Below are 17,821 nucleotides of genomic sequence, written 5' to 3'. Positions count from 1 at the left end.
CCACTGAAATCTGCGAGGTCAAACGACAACAGAACAGGCAGAATGTTGCTAACAGACTGTTGAGCGACGGTGAGAGCAAGAAGTGGGTCTTACAAGAGGTCATGGAGACAAAATGGAATTCATCGTGTTTTCCAGATGACAAACAGAAATCGGCAGCATGACATGCCAATTGCGGACTGCATGGCTTCTATGCGTTCTTTTTTAGCAAATTCATCCTAGCTTTCAATTGCATTCATCAGATTGCTGCCGCCGAAAGACTACCATTTACCCTTTTTGTACAACAAAACAGACCTGCTTACACTCCAGGAGGGAAGGGGGGAGTTTCTCACTCAGTAGACTATGTGGGCTTAATGGATTTCTACCATGATTATCAGTAGCTTTACCTCCAGAGAAAGGGCAGATGTCTCATCTGGAATTGAAGATTCTTGAGATGGGTGCTGTCGTATGGAATCCAATATTTCATCTTGTTGTGACTGAGAGCTTACGGTAGTAGCAAGCATAGAGCTACTAGGACCAGCAACAACAGGGCTGACTGTGTTTCTACTAGGTAAGGTTGAATCGTGGTTCAGTGAGCTCTCATTTAAGAGGTAAGCAGTTATTGTCCTTGGGCCTTGTGAAGGTAAAATGCTAGTATACCTCCCAAGATCATTCAAGTCTTCAATTAGCTCTTCTTGATACTGAGATAAAGAAGCCTCCATGCTCTTGGGATGTAAGTACGGTATTTCTGGAAAGTTGCTTATGAATCCATGATGAAAATCAGACGGTGCATGAGCCCATGTGTCTCCCATGGTTATGTTGTGATAACTCCCTTGAATGGAGCTGGACCTTCCCAGACCAAGTCCAAGGTAAGATTCAGGATCCACTCTGATCAAACTTAGTATTAGGGCAAGATGAAGCAGTTCATCGGAATGCCTGTGAATCTTCTTAACAAAAGCCAGCATTTTGTTTGATTTCTTTCGAAAGTCACAGCCCTTAAAACGGCGTTATGCACAGCACGTCACTACAACGTAGTTTCAAGCAGGTCAGGTTCCCGTTGTCGAGGAAAACATCACTACAAGCAGTGTTCCCAAAAACTATTCACGAACATTTGGACGAATGTTGCGATCTCAATCGTTTGTTTTGAAAGGAAGATGCAGCTGCTGCTGCTCGACAGCGGCGTGAAAATTTCCAAGTCTATTCCTCTTTCTAAAGGAACAAGTGACTCAGCTTTCACGCTGGACAGAGACACCTAGGGAGCATGAGACAAACAAAGAGATGATGCAATATGGTTCCAATACACATTCAGCATGGAGTCGTTGTAAAAACACTCAAATTTAGATGACCATATTGAATATTGGATGGGAAGATTCGTTGGCGCCAGCAAGTCACGCGACATGCAAGGTGGTTTCAGTTCGAGTATACCAGAATGCCTTTTGATGTCTAAATTTTTCCGGTTCTATGACGTAGTTTCCTGCGACGTTGCCAGAAAAAGCAGACACGTTTTTCCTGGCACAGATATTGTAATTTCGTAAAGCAATAGCAGCAGGCAAGTGGCATAACCACTTCAAGCAAGTGATGTGATAGACAAAAAAGTGACGAAAGTATCTTCTCTCTGGAGATTCGCAAACTTTGGACTCAGCCTGATACCTTATCTTGTGTACCATGTTATTAGAAGTAAACGCCCGGCAAAAAAACTCGCGTAGCAACTGAGAGAAAACAAGAGAAAGGCAATACACTAACCTCTTCGAAAATACTGCATTTAGTTGGTGTTTTGGCACGGGATGTGCTGGGCACTGGAGAATCCGGTTCAGGTGAGAAACTCGTCATCACGGGTAGATCAATATCCACCATTTTTGTCAGGTTTCTATGTTTCACGGTTTAAAAACAATAGTTTGTTTTGATTTCCCACTTCAATGACGACAGGCACACGATGCCTAAAGCGTGAGTCGTATTCGGGACTTGAGAGAAGAATGCGTTGACAATGTCCCACTATTTCGTCTGTGTGTACAAAAGTAGGAGGTGCCAGAACGTATATACGGACGCAAAGTATAGTTGGCGCGCGATTCAGCCTGTGGCAGTATGGCTGCTGCCGCTTATGATTTTGGTTTGCTATCCATTCAGTCAATGATAGGTTATCTGATCAAATTTATCAACGCAAATATGTTGAAACCAATTAACACCTTTTTTTTCCCAGACCTCAATAACATTTGTCATTACGAAATCAAACACTTGACTCTACATGGAACGAAATTAGAACTGGCAACGTTTTTTTTTTTAACACAAGACGACGTAAGCAAAATTAGCTCAGTTCTCAGCCCGTTTTTTTCATCGCAGTAGAAAGCCTTGAGACGAAAAGGATAGTTGGATTAATATTTAATCATATCACGTACACAGTGCGTCAGCGGGCCTCTTCGGCAAAACAGCATAGTTTGCGCGGATCACAAAGGCACAGTTTGAAATCGTCAAAAAGATTAATTGTAAACAAGGTTAGTATTCCGTTTGCCTTACTGATAAACAAACTGAAGTGATTAGAACCGTGGTTTACGTAATAGAAAGTGTACCCCGATTATCTTTATTTTTTTGTTATCCTCCAATAATTGCCAGAGCGAGTAAACTTGAACTGGCTTACGTGAAACGAGCTGTAACGAAATTTATGTTCATTAGAAAGTCTCTGACGCAGTTCTTGCGTAAAGCGCGAAGCCATGGAACACAGCAGGACATCGGTCACTTTGATGTTTTTCCTAGTTGGTTGGATCATACAGGGAAATGCTTCGCTTAGCAACCGCAACCACGTAACATATGTCAACAGTCCCTACGAAATACAACGTGAAAATAATCTCACCGTGGTGAGAGCCGAACCACCTCCACATGAGCTCGCAGCCAAAATGGCTCGCTATATAGTGCACAAGAGCGGTAAAACTAGTAAGATAATGGAATTAATCGTTTGAAATTAATTGTCGATCAAATAATTCAAGACTGGACTGCACTTGCTACCATCTCGACCCATGAACCGATTAAAGGCTTCCCTTTTGCCAATGTTTTCTCCGTTAGTGATGGACCTATTCACAAGTCGAAGGGAATCCCATATTTTTACCTGACGGACATGGAAATATCCGTCCAGGATTTGAAAGTAAGAGAGAATTTAAAGCCTCTATAATGGCGATTTACTGAATTTTATTCTATATTGAATAGGAGGATGCCAGGACGACGATCACAATGAGTCTAGCTCAAACAAATTTTTGCAAAAAGCATCAGTATGATCCGGAAGATCCACTCTGTGCTCACGTTATTCTGACCGGGACTCTCGTTCGTGTACGTAACGAACTCTAGCTATGGAATATTCCATAAAATCTCGGGTAGTGATCCAGTAAATTTTTAGGTCACCGATCCCGGCGAAAAGAGCTTCGCCCGACAAGGACTCTTCTCCAGACATCCAGAAATGAAAGATTGGCCAAAAGGTAGATGAAAGCAACGAGCTAAAATTTCAAAAATCTCCATCTTGGTTATAATTTTAGATCACGGTTGGTGGTTTGGCAAACTAATTATCAGCAAAATATGTCTTCTCGATTATTTTGGAGGTGTTCAGAACATCAATCTGGATGAGTACTTTAGCACCAATCCTATGTGATACGAAGGCCTAAATAGAACGCGCGAAAAAAATTATCAACAAAATATTTCATGATTATTATCACCCGATAAAAAGTTCTGAAATTATATAGCTTATGAAATAAATTTACTATTTATTCATAAATAGTTTAAGAGACTGGGCAATTAAGGGATTTGTTCACAGATCCACAACCGTCATCCCAATGAATGAGATCTGTTGTTCGAAGAATAGAAGTTAACACTCACGCTCACACACACACGCATTTAAAACAAAAAGAACCACTCGGCTTCCTACGGATTTTGACTACTTGTGCTGCATGTGCATCCATCCGACTGCGGAAGACATGGGACTACTTAGTATTGCAAGTATCTGCACGCCGCCAGGATTGTGATGCACGGCACCACTCGTCCGTAGGCATGTCCAATCTATGCTGGTTTCAAGCTTCACTGAAATAGGATTGGTAGGCAAGGCCACATCCAATCGTAAAGAATGACAAAAATTGCATCCACCAGTTTGCGAACCCAAACACGCCGCGAAAAACTTCATACGAAAATATCTACAAAGAAAAACAAGTTGGGAATAATCAAAGGCACATTTCAAATATAAATTGTGCAAAACTAACCTGACGAAATGCGCCGAGAGCCACTAGCCATTGTTCTCTAGCATCACCCAATGTAGTCGTATCGGTGGGTAGGAGATTCGAAAGAGTTGCAGTTGGTTCCTGCTGCGAATTGCATTCGTCTGGGTTATAGAAATGCTGTCCAAACCAACCATATCCTCCTACACAATATTAAACATAATCAACAATGAAGTCTAACACTATAGGTTGAAAAGAAATAATTACCCATAGTTTTGTTCATCAATGTGAAACTGACACAAAGTACAATTGGTGCTACAAATTGCAACCCAACTACACAGAGATAGTAGAAAATAATAGCCACCTAGAACCAGAAAGAGCGGTCAAAGAATTTCTTCAATTCAAAAGGAGAAACTGTGTGAAAAGATACCTTTCGCTGCAGCTCAACATTTGAAATTCGGCCAGCCTCTTTTTTCATTGTTTCAATCTTCTCTTGAGCTAGGTTAAGATACGCCTGGAAGCACGATGGTGCCGAAAGGATCCGTACGAGACTGAGAATTAAACAGAGCCAAAAGCGCATGCTGTCAAACGATTGCTCCGACATCCTACAAAACATGTAGGCGTAAATTCAACGTCTTCCTTAGAAAAACTGTAAAGAACAGCGCGTTACAGAGGAGCCCCCATGTTGCCAAAAACTCGGACAGAGAAATAATGTCTCGCCAAAGGACGAATCCAGAGTAGTGAAAGCAGGAAGGGTGATACTAGATTGATGTACATGAATATTTTCAACACTGATCTTTCACTGCAGTAACTGTAATGATAACGATGAATTTTAGTTTACAAAAGTTCCAATGGATGACCTGCAGCTTACCGTAAAGCATCCAAATGCATGCGACTTACTCGTAAGCCAGGGAAAATAAATAAAGCACCAGTAATACCACACCAAACAGCAAAACAGAGTTTCAGAATCAGTTTTGAGGCTGGACCACTATTAAAAAAAAAACAGAAATCAATGTGACATCTTAATTTAGTTCGAAAACGTATAGTTATACTCCGAATCCATAGTTTGCTGTTCCAAAAACACGGATGCACTTTGATTGAACGCAGAGTAGGCGGCATCCAATCCGATCTCTAGATTTGACTCGTCTATCAATAGCAGTCCTAATGCTAGGACGAAACAAAAGGATCCACCTACTAGGACTAACGACCGCTCAGCGGCCGCTTCATTATTCCAAAAATAGAGACTAGTGACACTGCAAAGGGATTTTCTAAAAAGTGGACATGAAAAAGTTATTGAAATTTTAACTGAACTTTTGCTCTTGTTGTTTTTCTGAAAAAATACTTACAAAGCAAAACCAACCAACAGAAGGCACCATAGCATGCTAAGATTAACTTCTTGATTAGCCTTAGGATATAGTCCACAGTATATCTGTTGTAAAATACATAGTTTAACAGAAGCTTAATGTGGATACTACAGGAAATTTAAACTTACCTCTGTTATAACATAGACAATAAGAACAAACACACTGTAATCAACTAGCCAAATGAATTCAGTAAAAAATTTGAGTTGCAAAACATCTCTTGGCAAAATTTTGGCTGTTTCAAGCTGAAAATATAAAGATGGAATTTAACTATAATGTTTTACCTTGAAAATTCAAAATTTTACCTGTAACTCCAAATTTCTAGGGACAGTAAATGTTTTATCCTCTACAGGTTCCTCCCATTTTCGTTTGTTTTTCCCTCGTTTATTTTCTCCTTCTTTGGGTTTTGGTTTTGGTTTGGGCTGGGGAATTCCAGCTAGCTTTCTCAACTCTGCATCCGTAGGATGAAGATAGTACACCAGACTAGAGAGAGGTATTGAGTTTTCTGTATCTGGTTGTAATATTTGTATAGGACATAAACATACCCTGTTTTGCAGAGAATCCATTTTCCAAATGAGAACCGTTGCGTCACTTTTTGCATGATACTGATTGTAAGTAAAGTGACTATCAATTGGATTCCCAAGACTGCCTAAAGGAAAAGAAATTATATGAAAAGTTAAAACTGAACAGACTAGCACATGTCTTCCTTCTATTAACGATTTCTTAATACAATCTTGCAAATTACCATTTTGCTGGCCGAATAAATAGTTTCAGATTCTGAAATGAAAAACTTAGCCGGCTAACTCTTTGACGGGCACAGCCCTTAGCGCTTTAAGAATAAACGGCCGCACGTATAGAATACAAAATACAAATCTTTAAGAGACCGAATTTCTTTCCAAAGAAACTGCCACACGCCCGAGTGGAGCAGCAGACGGAAAGAGCACGCGGAGCAGTCCACACAGTTTGGACAAACAAGTATTTCAAATTCTATCTGACGGAGGCTAATCAGAGATGAACAATTAAAAAGTGTAGACTTTTTACGAAAATTGCATAGATTCCAGTGCTATCCATTTTCTCATTTGTACGCTTACAATGACTTCCAAATGGTCGATTGCTGAGAATCGTGAGATTAAATAAATTGCAAAGCAACAAAACTCGTCACCAGCCAAATTAATTTTTGGTTTTTATCCTCATGCTATAGACTATTGATTGCAAAAATTTTTAACAGCAAAATAGCCAATATTCTAGTCAGGCTCTGTGTAAATTTTTAGGAAACGAGATTTTTCCTAAAAATTTGAAAATCGAGAAAAAATGGCTCATCTAGCTAAACGCTCTTGTATAGAAAGGCGTCCTCCAAGGAGGTCAGACCTTGTTTTAGGGATTAGAAATAGAAATAATTTCCTCGCCGTATTTTTAGTTGCTTGATTTTTTGAAAAAAGTTACTACAAAAATAGGGATCGTGCAAGGCTTTTCGTTCACGTTGCGTTCTTGACAACCAATACTTATATTCTTTTCATTTTACCGCTAGGTGGCATCAGCTGCTGGTTACATTTTCGAGCTACACGCTCGTTCTTGCATTTTCGTATCATTTTGCCATTGCACAATTATTCAATCGTGAAAATCCCGTTTGAGAATCCATACACAAGGCCAAAAGGTGCCGTTACGGCTAACATAAAATAAGCATTAGACTATTCACGTGATTCACATCTGTTGTCATCTAATCCCGTCACGTAAACATAGTCAAAATGTCGCACACTTTGGCCTTGAACATTATTATCTCCAACACATTTTGTGCTGTTTTGCCTACCTTAATCGATTCGTGGTACAGAGGAAATGTCTCGTTAGACATTGGCAGTGACGTAGTCAGGATTCCCGTGAGCATTTGCTTAGGTACTACGCAGAAATCCTTGGCAAACGTACTCTATACTGAGAAGAGAGTTTTACTTTTCTTTACAGAAAATGTGTAAACATCCAAGAACTTTATCCCGTATCACATTCAACAAATAAAGAAACCCACATACCCAGAGACGCGGTAATGGTATATTGTGCTTTCATATATCGTAATATTATTAAAGCTCTTTGTTAGACACGGAAAACATGTTTATATTAATCAGCAGGCTTGTGTATTGAAAACTGATGAAAAAGAAACACTCCCACTTTGACAATGAGAAAAGTTGATTACGCAAGGCATACAGAGATAATTCACTTTTTTTCGTGGACGACTTCTCGGCTAGTTTGTGGCAATGTCTGCTTCACCAGATTGTTGTAAGTCTTGAAAGGCTCCTAAAAAGAAAACAGTTTCGTGTTGGGTGCAAGAAGTCTTTAATCAATTCAGCGGAGAAACATGGCGGGAAAATAGTTAATTGTCATTTTGTTTGTTAATTTCAGTCGATTATCCGACATTCTTTTCGATCTTTTTGATCATTTGCATGTTTTTGTCGACTTTTTACGTTCCAATTTGTTTTGTTGATCATTTGCATGTTTTCCTTGCCTTTTTGCGTACCATTCCTCTTTTTTGGAACTCCCCTGAATATTGTTGTCCTTGAACCTTTTTTTTGTTGCTTTGACACGTGCCACAATTCAATTACTGATGAATATTATGCAAAAAGTTTGTACTCTTCCCCCCTTTGTTTCCCCACGACCTTCACAGCTTACGAGTTTCTTACCCTGCCTACCTTACAAACCTTAAAACTAAGCTTGATAAATTTCATCATTCCTTTGTTTTTTTTTCTAAAGTAGTCCCTGTGGACGTGCAGCAAATTATGTAAATTTTTTCACTTGAATGCATTAAAACAATATTTCGAAAAGATGGGAAATATGCAAATTTCCACTTTACTGTCCGTTGCCTAAGCAATGGCAAATGATTTGTTTTTCACGATCTTTGCGCCTACCAAGGTTTCATGTTACGTGAAGGACAACGTGACACACGGCCCGTTGCTCATAGCAATCAGCAATCGATTTTCTTCAAGAACCTCTAGGCCCAGGACGAAACGTAAACTGTGGAGAAAGGACGAAGTCAATTATACCAAGCTATTTTTTGCCCCGTTTTAATATCTCCAAGATAAATATAGCGCAAAATTTACGACAAATAAAAACAAGCCATGAAAAAAAAATTTTACTTTAGTTATCGATTGATTATGGTATGCGGACATAACCATCAAACGGGTGTAATATCATCCAGGTGCGCGAAACATAGTGTTGAGATTATGTCGATTCTTCGTGCATGGAACTGAATCATCAAAAGCTAGTTTACCATTTGATTGCAGTCATCCTCCTGCACTGAAATGTCACATGAAAGTGATTGTTCATGTAGATATAGCTATCTATCATGTAAAGTTTTATTGGATTCTATGTCTTGATCGCCGAATTGGGTTCTACCCTAATATTAGATTAGTATTAGTAAATCAGCAAAATGTTTCTCGCGTGCTGTGAATTCACGTATACTTAAGACAGCAACGATCGAATTTGCGGTGCCATAAATCTTGGCCTTTTCGATCTCATTGGGTTTAATGCATTCAGACACATTGATCGGCTCCTAGTACTGAGGAACGACCGCACTGAAACACAAAGATGTTCCCGGACTGGTCGTTACGTAGCAGAATCTAATTTGTTCCATGTTATAACTCTCCCAGTTTCAAATGCCACATAAAAAAGAAAGCCTCCAATAAATCAGTTTTATTATGTAACAATTTCTTCCCTCTCTTTTGGAGCACGCCTCATTTACTATAACAGTGTCTTCCATAAAATTTATTCTTATTGCAGTACATGATTTAAAAATAAATAGAAAACATATATCCATGGCGAATGTTTCGCATTGCCGGGCAGAAGGTGGCCGCTGTCGCATGTCTCCTCCGTGTAGAAGACCCTATCGATTGACGTCCTAGAAGGGCCGTGTGTGTCTTTGGAACTGGAGGTGCTCGCCCGTGTTTTGCCTGGGTTCTGCGTCGCGGTGAAATCGATAGGATTGCGCACGACGCCAGTCAGCTAACATAACGTATATAAAAGACACAAGAAAGTCTCTGCATAAGGACAACTCTAGGCTGGATATAGAACAAATCTGAATTAAATGACGTCACTTTATCTGCTTGAACCCTTATTCTTTATTGTTCCAGCTGCCAAACTTTTCTCTATTTTTAATTAACTATACGAGCAGTCAAACAGCTGGCAAATAAGCCTGATACTATTTTGACGTTGAAATTCACGGAGGCGTGGCAGTAACCTTTTTCTTTTTCACTTACAAAAAAAGGGAATGGCATGTCACAAATGAACGGAGACAGAGACATACTGGGGAAGAAAAAAAATTGCGTAGTGCTTCCTCTTTTGCTCCCCACTTTTATGTCTCGTGGTAGTCTATAAAAAAAAGGAAATAAAGAAAAAGAATCTATTCGATCGCATAGAAGAGCCATCATCATCAGCGCTGGGGAGTTGGCATTTGTTCCATCGACAGGGACCGACTTCTCTTTGCCTTCAATCAACGCCAAAAAAAAGAATAAAAAAAAAAGTTTAAAGGCATCGATTCGGGATTGAAAAGTTGGAGCTCAGTATTTTAAGGTGGGATCAGTTCGTGATAGAAGCTCGGCGTTATTTTTTTTTTTTTATCCTCGGGGATTTATAGATCTACTTCATCGTAAGTGCATCATCTGAACATCTCAAGTTTCGAGAATACGAGAGTAACTTTCCGTTGGCAATGATGTTATTAATGCATATACGATATAGCTCACATGAATATGATAACAATGACCGAGCCAAATACTACCCCGCTGGATCAACAGAAAATTCTTATAAATAGATAAAGAAGCTTAGTTTTGGCCAGACGAAAAGATAAAATCAAAGTGTCGAATGATTTTTCGTATACTTGTTTTCGTTTCAAAACGAACGAGAAGCTTGGAGCGGCCGTGAGTGATTAAAGACGTTCATTATCCCGGGTTATTGTGGGCCATCGACGACAGCCAAATAGACGTACTCACGTTTTTTTTTTTACTGGTTACGTTGACCAATCCAATCAACCGGATTGCATGGAAACAGTGGTGGTTTTCCCTTGTCCTCCAAACATCCAGAGCTTTAAACGAATTAATGAACACGGCATGCATTGTCACGTGAATGTGATTCTAATCATTCGGATTAGACATTTTTGTTAAGAAACAGCTAATTTACCAAAAGAACAATCAACCCTTAAAGATAGAAAATTTAAAAATCGATCAGTTAGGAACGTGCCTTTTCTCACGGACAAACGAGGATTACAAGTTTAAAATAAATCGTTTGCGCCATCAGTTAGCAATCAGCGTACGATATTAAGCCAAAACATCTCATCTTTCGATCTCTCTCTGTCGTCGCTATAACGATTAAAGATGGAAACGCCTGGATAATTGCTACTGCGGAACGATGTATGCGGAGAAAGATAGAAATGTCGGCCACATCCAACCTACACTCTCCACGAACCGGCTTCCCCTTTTCTGAAACGTTCGGGACTTCTACAAGACATGCGTGAAAACGACGCCGAGGTTGCAGCAAAAGGTTTTTCTTTTTTTTTCGGAGTCTCTTACATACTCTTGTATTGGAAGTACTAGCCAACGAAAACTGGTAGGGAGCGATCCGGTCTGCTCAGTCAAGTGGTGGAACGGCGCGGAGGCCGGATGTGTCGTGTGGTTTTTGCTGAACTCGTATTTGTATATGCACATATCACAATCATCTGGAAAATGAACTTAAAGTGCGGCTAAGTGAACGATCTTGATTACACGCGCCAGTTAAATAGAACATAAAAAAAAAAATAATAAATTGATCGCAAAAAAGCACGTGAATATGGGGGAAAACAATTCTTTGTTACGTGTGATCATTTGTTCGTTTGTTATGATGTTCCATTGGCAGTGTTGTTGTTCCCAGCAGTTGGCAACAGCCCATCGACTGGGTCAACGGCCGCTGGATAACATCACAGTCCTCGTTTCCGACAACCGGAAGGATGATGGCGTTTCGATCATGGGACCATTCGTTCCGTACCAAGAAACCCATCAATGGAAACACGAGCAGCAAAGCATGTTCCAGGAAGGCGAAAGAATACGTCGGGATGAGTCTAGTAGTAGAAATAGTGGCAATTCATCTAGCGGAAATAAAGGACGTCCGGGAAACATTGACGACACCAACAGTCGGCTTCTCGTGCAGACCCTAAATGGACGCGTTCGAGGAACGACTAAAACTGCTCTCGGCGAAACTGTCGACGTCTTCCTGGGCGTAAGAATCCTTCACTAACTTCTCGTGACATTGTATATTTCCTCTTGTTTTGTTTGCCTTGTGATCGAATTTTTTGTTTGTTTGTTATCAAACGAAATGCCTGTGGACAGATCCCGTTCGCCAAGCCACCTTTAGGCGACCTGCGATTCAAGAAACCCGTCCCTATTGATCCATGGCAGGGCGTCTACGACGCCCAGAACTTGCCCAACTCTTGCCAGCAGGAGCGATACGATGTCTTCCCCGGTTTCCGCGGAGAAGAGATGTGGAATCCAAACACGCCCATCTCGGAGGACTGTCTCTATTTGAACCTGTGGGTCCCGACTAAGCTGCGCCATGCCAACAACAACAACAGTAGCAACGGAACGGTCCTCATCTGGATCTACGGCGGAGGCTACATGAGTGGCACGTCCACTTTGGAAGTCTACGACGCCCTGATCCTGGCCGCCACCAACGACATTATCGTCGCTTCGTTCAACTATCGCGTTGGCGCCTTCGGATTCCTCTATTTGGACGATGAAGACGCTCCGGGCAATATGGGACTCTACGACCAGGCGCTGGCCATCAAATGGATCAAGGACAACATCCGATCCTTCGGAGGCGATCCCAATTCCTTGACTCTATTTGGCGAGTCGGCTGGTGCCGGATCGGTCAGCGTTCATCTCTTGTCGCCCATCAGCGGCCATTTGGCCAGACGGGCCATCATGCAGAGCGGCTCCGTCAATGCGCCGTGGAGCTACATGACGGCCGAAACGTCGAAACGGATCGCAGTGGCTCTGGTCAACGATGTCGGCTGCAATTCCTCATTGGTCGGCATCGACACCAGAGCCGTTATGGAGTGCATGAGGTCCGTCGAGGCCAAAAACCTGTCATTGATCCAGTGGAACTCTTATTGGGGCATCCTGGGCTTCCCTTCGGCGCCGACCATCGATGGCGTCTTTCTACCCAAACACCCCAAGGACATGCTCAAAGAAGGCGGTTTTGGCGATGCAGAAATCCTCGTTGGAACCAACCAGGACGAGGGTACACATTTACTTTTAATTCGTCTAGAGAGATCGATAGATTTTTTCTTTAGCCTTAGGAAAAAAAAATGAATTGACGCAATTCTAGGGCAAACAAATGTGTAGTAAGAGATTTATCGATCCGTCCGGAAAACGAGGGGATCGGATGCTTAACAGAAGAGTTCCTCCTTTTTTAATATCAGAATAGTATTGGGAGAAAAAGAAAGTTACCCCCCCCCCTTCTCTTGTTGCCTGTCTAAATCATTTGTTCCGTGAATAACAGGGACGTACTTTATACTCTACGATTTCATCCAATACTTTAAGAAGGACGATCCTAGCGTACTAGAGAGGGAAAAGTTTTTAGAGATCATCAACACTATATTCAAAACTTGGTCGCAGCTGGAGAGGGAAGCCATCATCTTCCAGGTTAGCTTTATAATCGTTTTATTTCAGAATTCATATGTTCTATCAAATATTTCGAAAAACTGGGGCACAGTACACGGACTGGGATCACATTGAAAACGGCTATTTGAATCAGAAAATGATTGGCGACGTCGTCGGAGGTAATAATTCATCATTAAATATTCAAACCATCATTCTTTTGAAAAAGTTTTTTTTTAAATTTAGATTACTATTTTACCTGTCCGACTAATTACTTTGCTCAGAAGTTCGCCGAGCACGGGACGAACGTTTACTATTATCACTTCACTCAGGTAAATAAAAGTTGAACCGACACCGTCACGTACTTCAACTTAATTACGTGACATATAGAGATCGAGCACCAATCCTTGGGGTCAATGGATGGGCGTGATGCACGCCGATGAAGTCGAGTACGTCTTCGGTCACCCGCTCAACATGTCGCGTGACTACACGGCCAGCGAACGCGAACTCAGCCGACGGGTTATGAAATACTTTGCCACCTTCGCTAAAACTGGGTGAGTGTTGACAGAATCTCTTGAACGATCTACACACAAAATGATTGATGTTGAAAAGCGAGTGACATTAACGAGCTCGTTATGACCGTGATTGTCACGTTATCAAACGGGCATCTGTTAGTTAGCCGTCGTACAATTGCGACGTCTCTCACGTTGCGGGACGAATGTTATTGATTGGGACCTTGCCCAATGATAATATGAGAACCTCGGGAATAGGAAAAAATAATAATAATAATAAATGCGAAAGGGACTTAAAGATTTTTGTTCACCTGAAAACAAAAAAATTCTGGACAATTAGAAAGCACATCGTTCATCGTGAAACAGGTTTTAGCTGACAACCGGGATAACTTTTTGTTGAAAGCAAGTTCTCCAGAACGTTGGCGATACGAGCTTTTCGAGGAAACGGTTATCCGATTCACGCCGAGCAACGGTACGGCCCAACCAACAAAAACAGTGTGGGCGTTTTTTAGACGATAAACCGTTGCTCACGCACGCAATGAATAACGTTCTTTGCTAAATATGAACGATACACTGGGCAACAAACAAATTAAATTGACCAATCTACTCCATCGTTTAAAAACAGCGGTATTTATTTCATTGAAAAGTATTTCTAATTTCTCCCTGCGGCAGCATTAAAAAAAATAAATCAATTCGTGAAAACATTCATACTGTACCTAAACTTGACACGAAAGTGAAAACAATGTTATTCCTATAACGGGTCTAAACGTACAGTTTCCGGGTTTCCTTTTTGGTCCCGTCTCTATACGCATTGACGTTATCTTTACGATAACAACTTTAGCTGTACGAACGGTGGGGTCTCGTTGATATATTGGCACATTTCAGTTAGAACAACAACAGCAGCCGTATACATGTGGGTGGTCAAAAAAAATGTGAAAGATAAACGAGCTATACATTGGCGAGTTTTCTTATCGCATATCTCTTTATACGGAGGGGAAGCAGCTCTACTTTTCTCTATATCTTCAGGATCACGTGCGTTTTTGTGTGTTCACCTTCGCATCTGCTCGCTACACAGCAGTTGAAAGGCATTGAGTTTTGCGATTGCCTTGAAATTCACCCGTAAATTGGAAAACGGGTTCTCCCATTCAAGAAAATGAACAAAATCGTGAGTCACACTGTCTGGCTTTATTTTTTAAATTCTATATTAGGCCATTAATCAATATGGATCGTTCGTTTATAGTCAGAAGCCATCCATCACTAGATTGGAACCATTTGGCCTATACCTCCCCCATATATATCGATGAGCGAGAAATTTCATTTTGATCCTAGTGTCGCCTAAAACACCTTTTTTTTCTTATATAATTATTTGGATAAATAAAAGGATTTTTATGTTCCCCCCTTTTTCTTTAACGTACGTGCTTTGAATGCTGAATTTCCTGGAAGAAAAACAAATGTCTCGAACTTGAAAAAAAAGAGAGTTGACGACGCGGGCTATTACTGGCAGACCGCCCACCAAGGCCGCCCTATTCTTTGGAGAAAGGAGGCATTGCTGGCTCACACTGGCAACGCAATAAAATGAAAAATCAAATAAAAAAAAAAAGAGAGAGAGAGAGATAAAGAAATAAAAGAACAAACGACGAATGACTTTTTCGGCTGTTTTTAATGTGCACCGTGAAGCATCTCGCGAATCTTTTTCTATACGTGATGAGGGTCTAACAGTGTGCGGTGGGTCGCTCCCGATGATCGTCATAACAAAATAGAAAGAAATACATGCGACCTTGTCTTCTCTCTCATCGACCATGTTTCATTGCCCGTTGATGATGGGGGATATATATCGCGAGCCATATAACCCACTGCTCTGTTCCACCCGCAGTTATATATATATAAATATATATCTCTATAGCCGTTCCTTATTTAGAAGTTTAGTGCATTTCAGTTGTTTCACCTTCGACTGGCCGGCCAGTGAGTGGCAGTTTAGGTGATGTTTTGTATATACGGGTCATTTTGACTTGGTTTGATTTGTGTGGCACATTCATCAACTGCGCGATGAATATTTCCCCTGTAAAGCGGAAATATTTGAGCATTTCGTCAAAGGAAAAAAAAAGAATGATTACGAAATAATGGAATGTTTTGACCAAACCAGGAAACCGGTGGCGGACGACACGCTGTGGCCGATTTATTCGCGCAACGAACCGCGTTACTTTATTCTCAACGGCGAATTGCGCGGAATCGGGCACGGACCCCGAGCGACGGCCTGCGCCTTCTGGAATGAATTTATGCCGCTCATCACTGCTCGTCAAGGTAAGTTTGATTATTTGTCTATAATTGGAATGCAAGTACAACCCCACGCATTTGGCAATGCGGCAGGTACAAATCAATGCGATCCGGATGCCATGCTGTCGCTAAGAGGATCGGCCTCCACCATGCCAAAATCTTCCGGTTGTCGTGGAATTTTCCCCGTCATGTTGTGCTGGTTGCTTATGGCTATCTTGAAAGTCATTTGAACATAGAAAATGCTAATTATTTCAAAGAAAAAAAACATAAAATTGGTTTCCAGTCGAAAATGAATCACATAGTGGCTCCATTACGTAGCTACGTAGCCAATTTTGCATCTATTTTATTTTATACTTTAATTCCATATATAATCTTATTCATTTTGATCATGTATCGTTTTATATATATATATCACGATTAATTCCGCTCTCTATACAGCACTTACTTGTCCTGATAAAAAAAAAAAATCTTCTCTAATATCGCTCGATAAAAATGAAAAAAAAAGTATTTCTAATCAAAATTTTGCGTACTTTTAAATTTCACTATTGTTAAACACTTTTCGTTGGGGGAAAAGAAGAAACATGAAACAAAAACAGTTCGTTTTATTTACTAGAGCCATCGGGTTTATTCGTCTGGAACCGTACACACACACACACTTGAGTAGCTCTATCCGAAGGAAGTCTATACGACATCCATAATAGGGTGTAGTGAAATGCGACAAGTCAGGAAGAAAGAGAGAAAAAAAAAAAGAGAACGGTGATCATATATTATTGTACACACACACACACACACACGCACATTTACAGAAAAGGAAATGGCTTTGTTCCGATGGGTGACTGCGTTGTTTGCATTGTCATTTAGTTCCAGAAAAACGACGGCCTTGTCGTCTATTACATGCAGACGGAACAGGTCTGGCCACCGAGATAGGTCCCTGTACTTAAAAAAAAACCTGGCTTGATATATCCAACCAATACATAAAGACAAACTACAATTTTATCATTTTCCATCTTCTCTGCTGTTTGTCTTGTAATCGCTCTAAAAGTGGCAATAGGTGTAAAATACCTGTTTTGGCCCGGCCAATTTTGGTTTCTGTTTTTACTTCACAACAAAAATATATAAATCATTTGTTTTTCTTTTTAAAGATATGTGGTTAGTCTTGTTATAAGCCAATCGATCTTTTTTAGCCCAACGTGGACTGACGTGTCGTCAGCACCCGTATATATCTAAACAAACGACAGCTAAATGATTTGCGCTCTATTAACATTTAGCGGGAAACACAATTCGCTCCATCTATACGATGGATCCAAGGTTCCAAAACGTACGTGTTGGCTGCTGGTTTATAAAACTGTACAGCAACACAAAGAAGAAAACAAATGTATATAGCTCTTCGCCAAATGTATAGAAATGCCCCCCTTCCATAACGCCATCGTAGTTTACAACTGCTATTTTTTACGTGTCCAACGGCGTCCGTATGATGGACGATCCCGCAAACGTCCGGATTTGCCCCGAGACAGACACACACAATAGAACGTCGGCAAATTATAACGACGACCTCCCTTCCTCTGAAAAAAAAATTCTTCCTCCACCGCCTTAGTTCCCGCTGCTTTTATCACGCATGCTGGCCATATATCTATAGAGCAAAAATGGCAAACAAAAAAGAAACTAAGGAGAAGGTAATAGAGCGTCTTTCGTCCTTCGACTTCCTCTTGTGTCTCGTTTTTTCTTTTTATTGTTTTCTCTTCGGCTACCCGAAGAGAAATACACGACCGATTTATTTTATATCTAAATAGTTTAACTATTTCCGTTTGCTATAGTAATCATTTCGATGAGCTCGTTTGGATCGCTGTGTCGATGAAACTCGATCGCAGTTTTGAATCCAGTAAAAAACAAAAATACACAACCGATGT

At 40.7% G+C, this 17,821-nt stretch overlaps 4 protein-coding genes and 1 long non-coding RNA gene across 7 annotated transcripts in view; 3 read left to right on the top strand and 2 right to left on the bottom strand.

The window, feature by feature from the left end:
- The window catches only part of LOC130696155 (segmentation protein cap'n'collar-like), a 28,273-nt gene extending 26,260 nt beyond the window's left edge, over positions 1 to 2,013 (bottom strand). Inside the window, exon 1 of one of the 2 annotated variants that reach the window (XM_057519233.2) lies at positions 1,720 to 2,013. In XM_057519233.2, the coding sequence (XP_057375216.1) occupies positions 1,720 to 1,830 (111 nt within the window). In that variant the 5' untranslated portion in view covers positions 1,831 to 2,013. Of the gene's footprint in view, positions 1 to 383; positions 1,313 to 1,719 lie in introns of those variants that run through there. The other variant, XM_057519232.2, reaches the window with a different exon arrangement.
- LOC130696166 (protein CREG1-like) lies at positions 1,548 to 3,742 on the top strand. Of its 2 annotated transcripts, none has more exons than XM_057519247.2 (6): positions 1,548 to 1,790; positions 2,644 to 2,892; positions 2,955 to 3,109; positions 3,172 to 3,291; positions 3,359 to 3,437; positions 3,495 to 3,742. In XM_057519247.2, exons 2-6 carry the CDS (start codon positions 2,682 to 2,684, stop codon positions 3,605 to 3,607), a joined length of 678 nt encoding a protein of 225 aa, XP_057375230.1. In that variant the 5' UTR covers positions 1,548 to 1,790; positions 2,644 to 2,681; the 3' UTR covers positions 3,608 to 3,742. The 2 variants fall into 2 exon arrangements, with proteins under 2 accessions (XP_057375230.1, XP_057375228.1); XM_057519245.2 differs by lacking the exon at positions 1,548 to 1,790 and adding an exon at positions 2,261 to 2,465.
- On the bottom strand, positions 3,700 to 6,469 carry LOC130696160 (transmembrane protein 161B-like). Its single transcript, XM_057519240.2, has 12 exons — positions 6,270 to 6,469; positions 6,070 to 6,173; positions 5,830 to 6,007; positions 5,656 to 5,769; positions 5,510 to 5,592; positions 5,216 to 5,431; positions 5,035 to 5,151; positions 4,834 to 4,974; positions 4,594 to 4,768; positions 4,431 to 4,527; positions 4,209 to 4,366; positions 3,700 to 4,142 (listed from the first exon to the last, which is right to left on the bottom strand). Exons 1-12 carry the CDS (start codon positions 6,270 to 6,272, stop codon positions 4,023 to 4,025), a joined length of 1,506 nt encoding a protein of 501 aa, XP_057375223.1. The 5' UTR covers positions 6,273 to 6,469; the 3' UTR covers positions 3,700 to 4,022.
- A 706-nt stretch (positions 6,470 to 7,175) lies between these two features.
- Positions 7,176 to 8,563, top strand: LOC130696168 (uncharacterized). The gene is made up of 3 exons (XR_009002569.2): positions 7,176 to 7,414; positions 7,481 to 7,562; positions 7,642 to 8,563. It is a non-coding gene; the product is annotated as an uncharacterized LOC130696168 (long non-coding RNA).
- Positions 8,564 to 11,161: 2,598 nt separating this feature from the next.
- LOC130696540 (acetylcholinesterase-like) lies at positions 11,162 to 16,354 on the top strand. The gene is made up of 8 exons (XM_057519620.2): positions 11,162 to 11,749; positions 11,860 to 12,769; positions 13,031 to 13,173; positions 13,244 to 13,310; positions 13,375 to 13,460; positions 13,519 to 13,682; positions 15,784 to 15,941; positions 16,008 to 16,354. The coding sequence occupies exons 1-8, from the start codon at positions 11,324 to 11,326 to the stop codon at positions 16,142 to 16,144; spliced, it is 2,091 nt and encodes a 696-aa protein (XP_057375603.1). The 5' UTR covers positions 11,162 to 11,323; the 3' UTR covers positions 16,145 to 16,354.
- Positions 16,355 to 17,821: the final 1,467 nt, after the last annotated feature.

The sequence above is a fragment of the Daphnia carinata genome, chromosome 5 (genome assembly GCF_022539665.2).
Source record: "Daphnia carinata strain CSIRO-1 chromosome 5, CSIRO_AGI_Dcar_HiC_V3, whole genome shotgun sequence".
Taxonomy (NCBI): domain Eukaryota; kingdom Metazoa; phylum Arthropoda; class Branchiopoda; order Diplostraca; family Daphniidae; genus Daphnia; species Daphnia carinata.
Note: the sequence above shows the minus strand (reverse complement) of the source record. Positions and strands in the feature narration are given on the sequence as shown.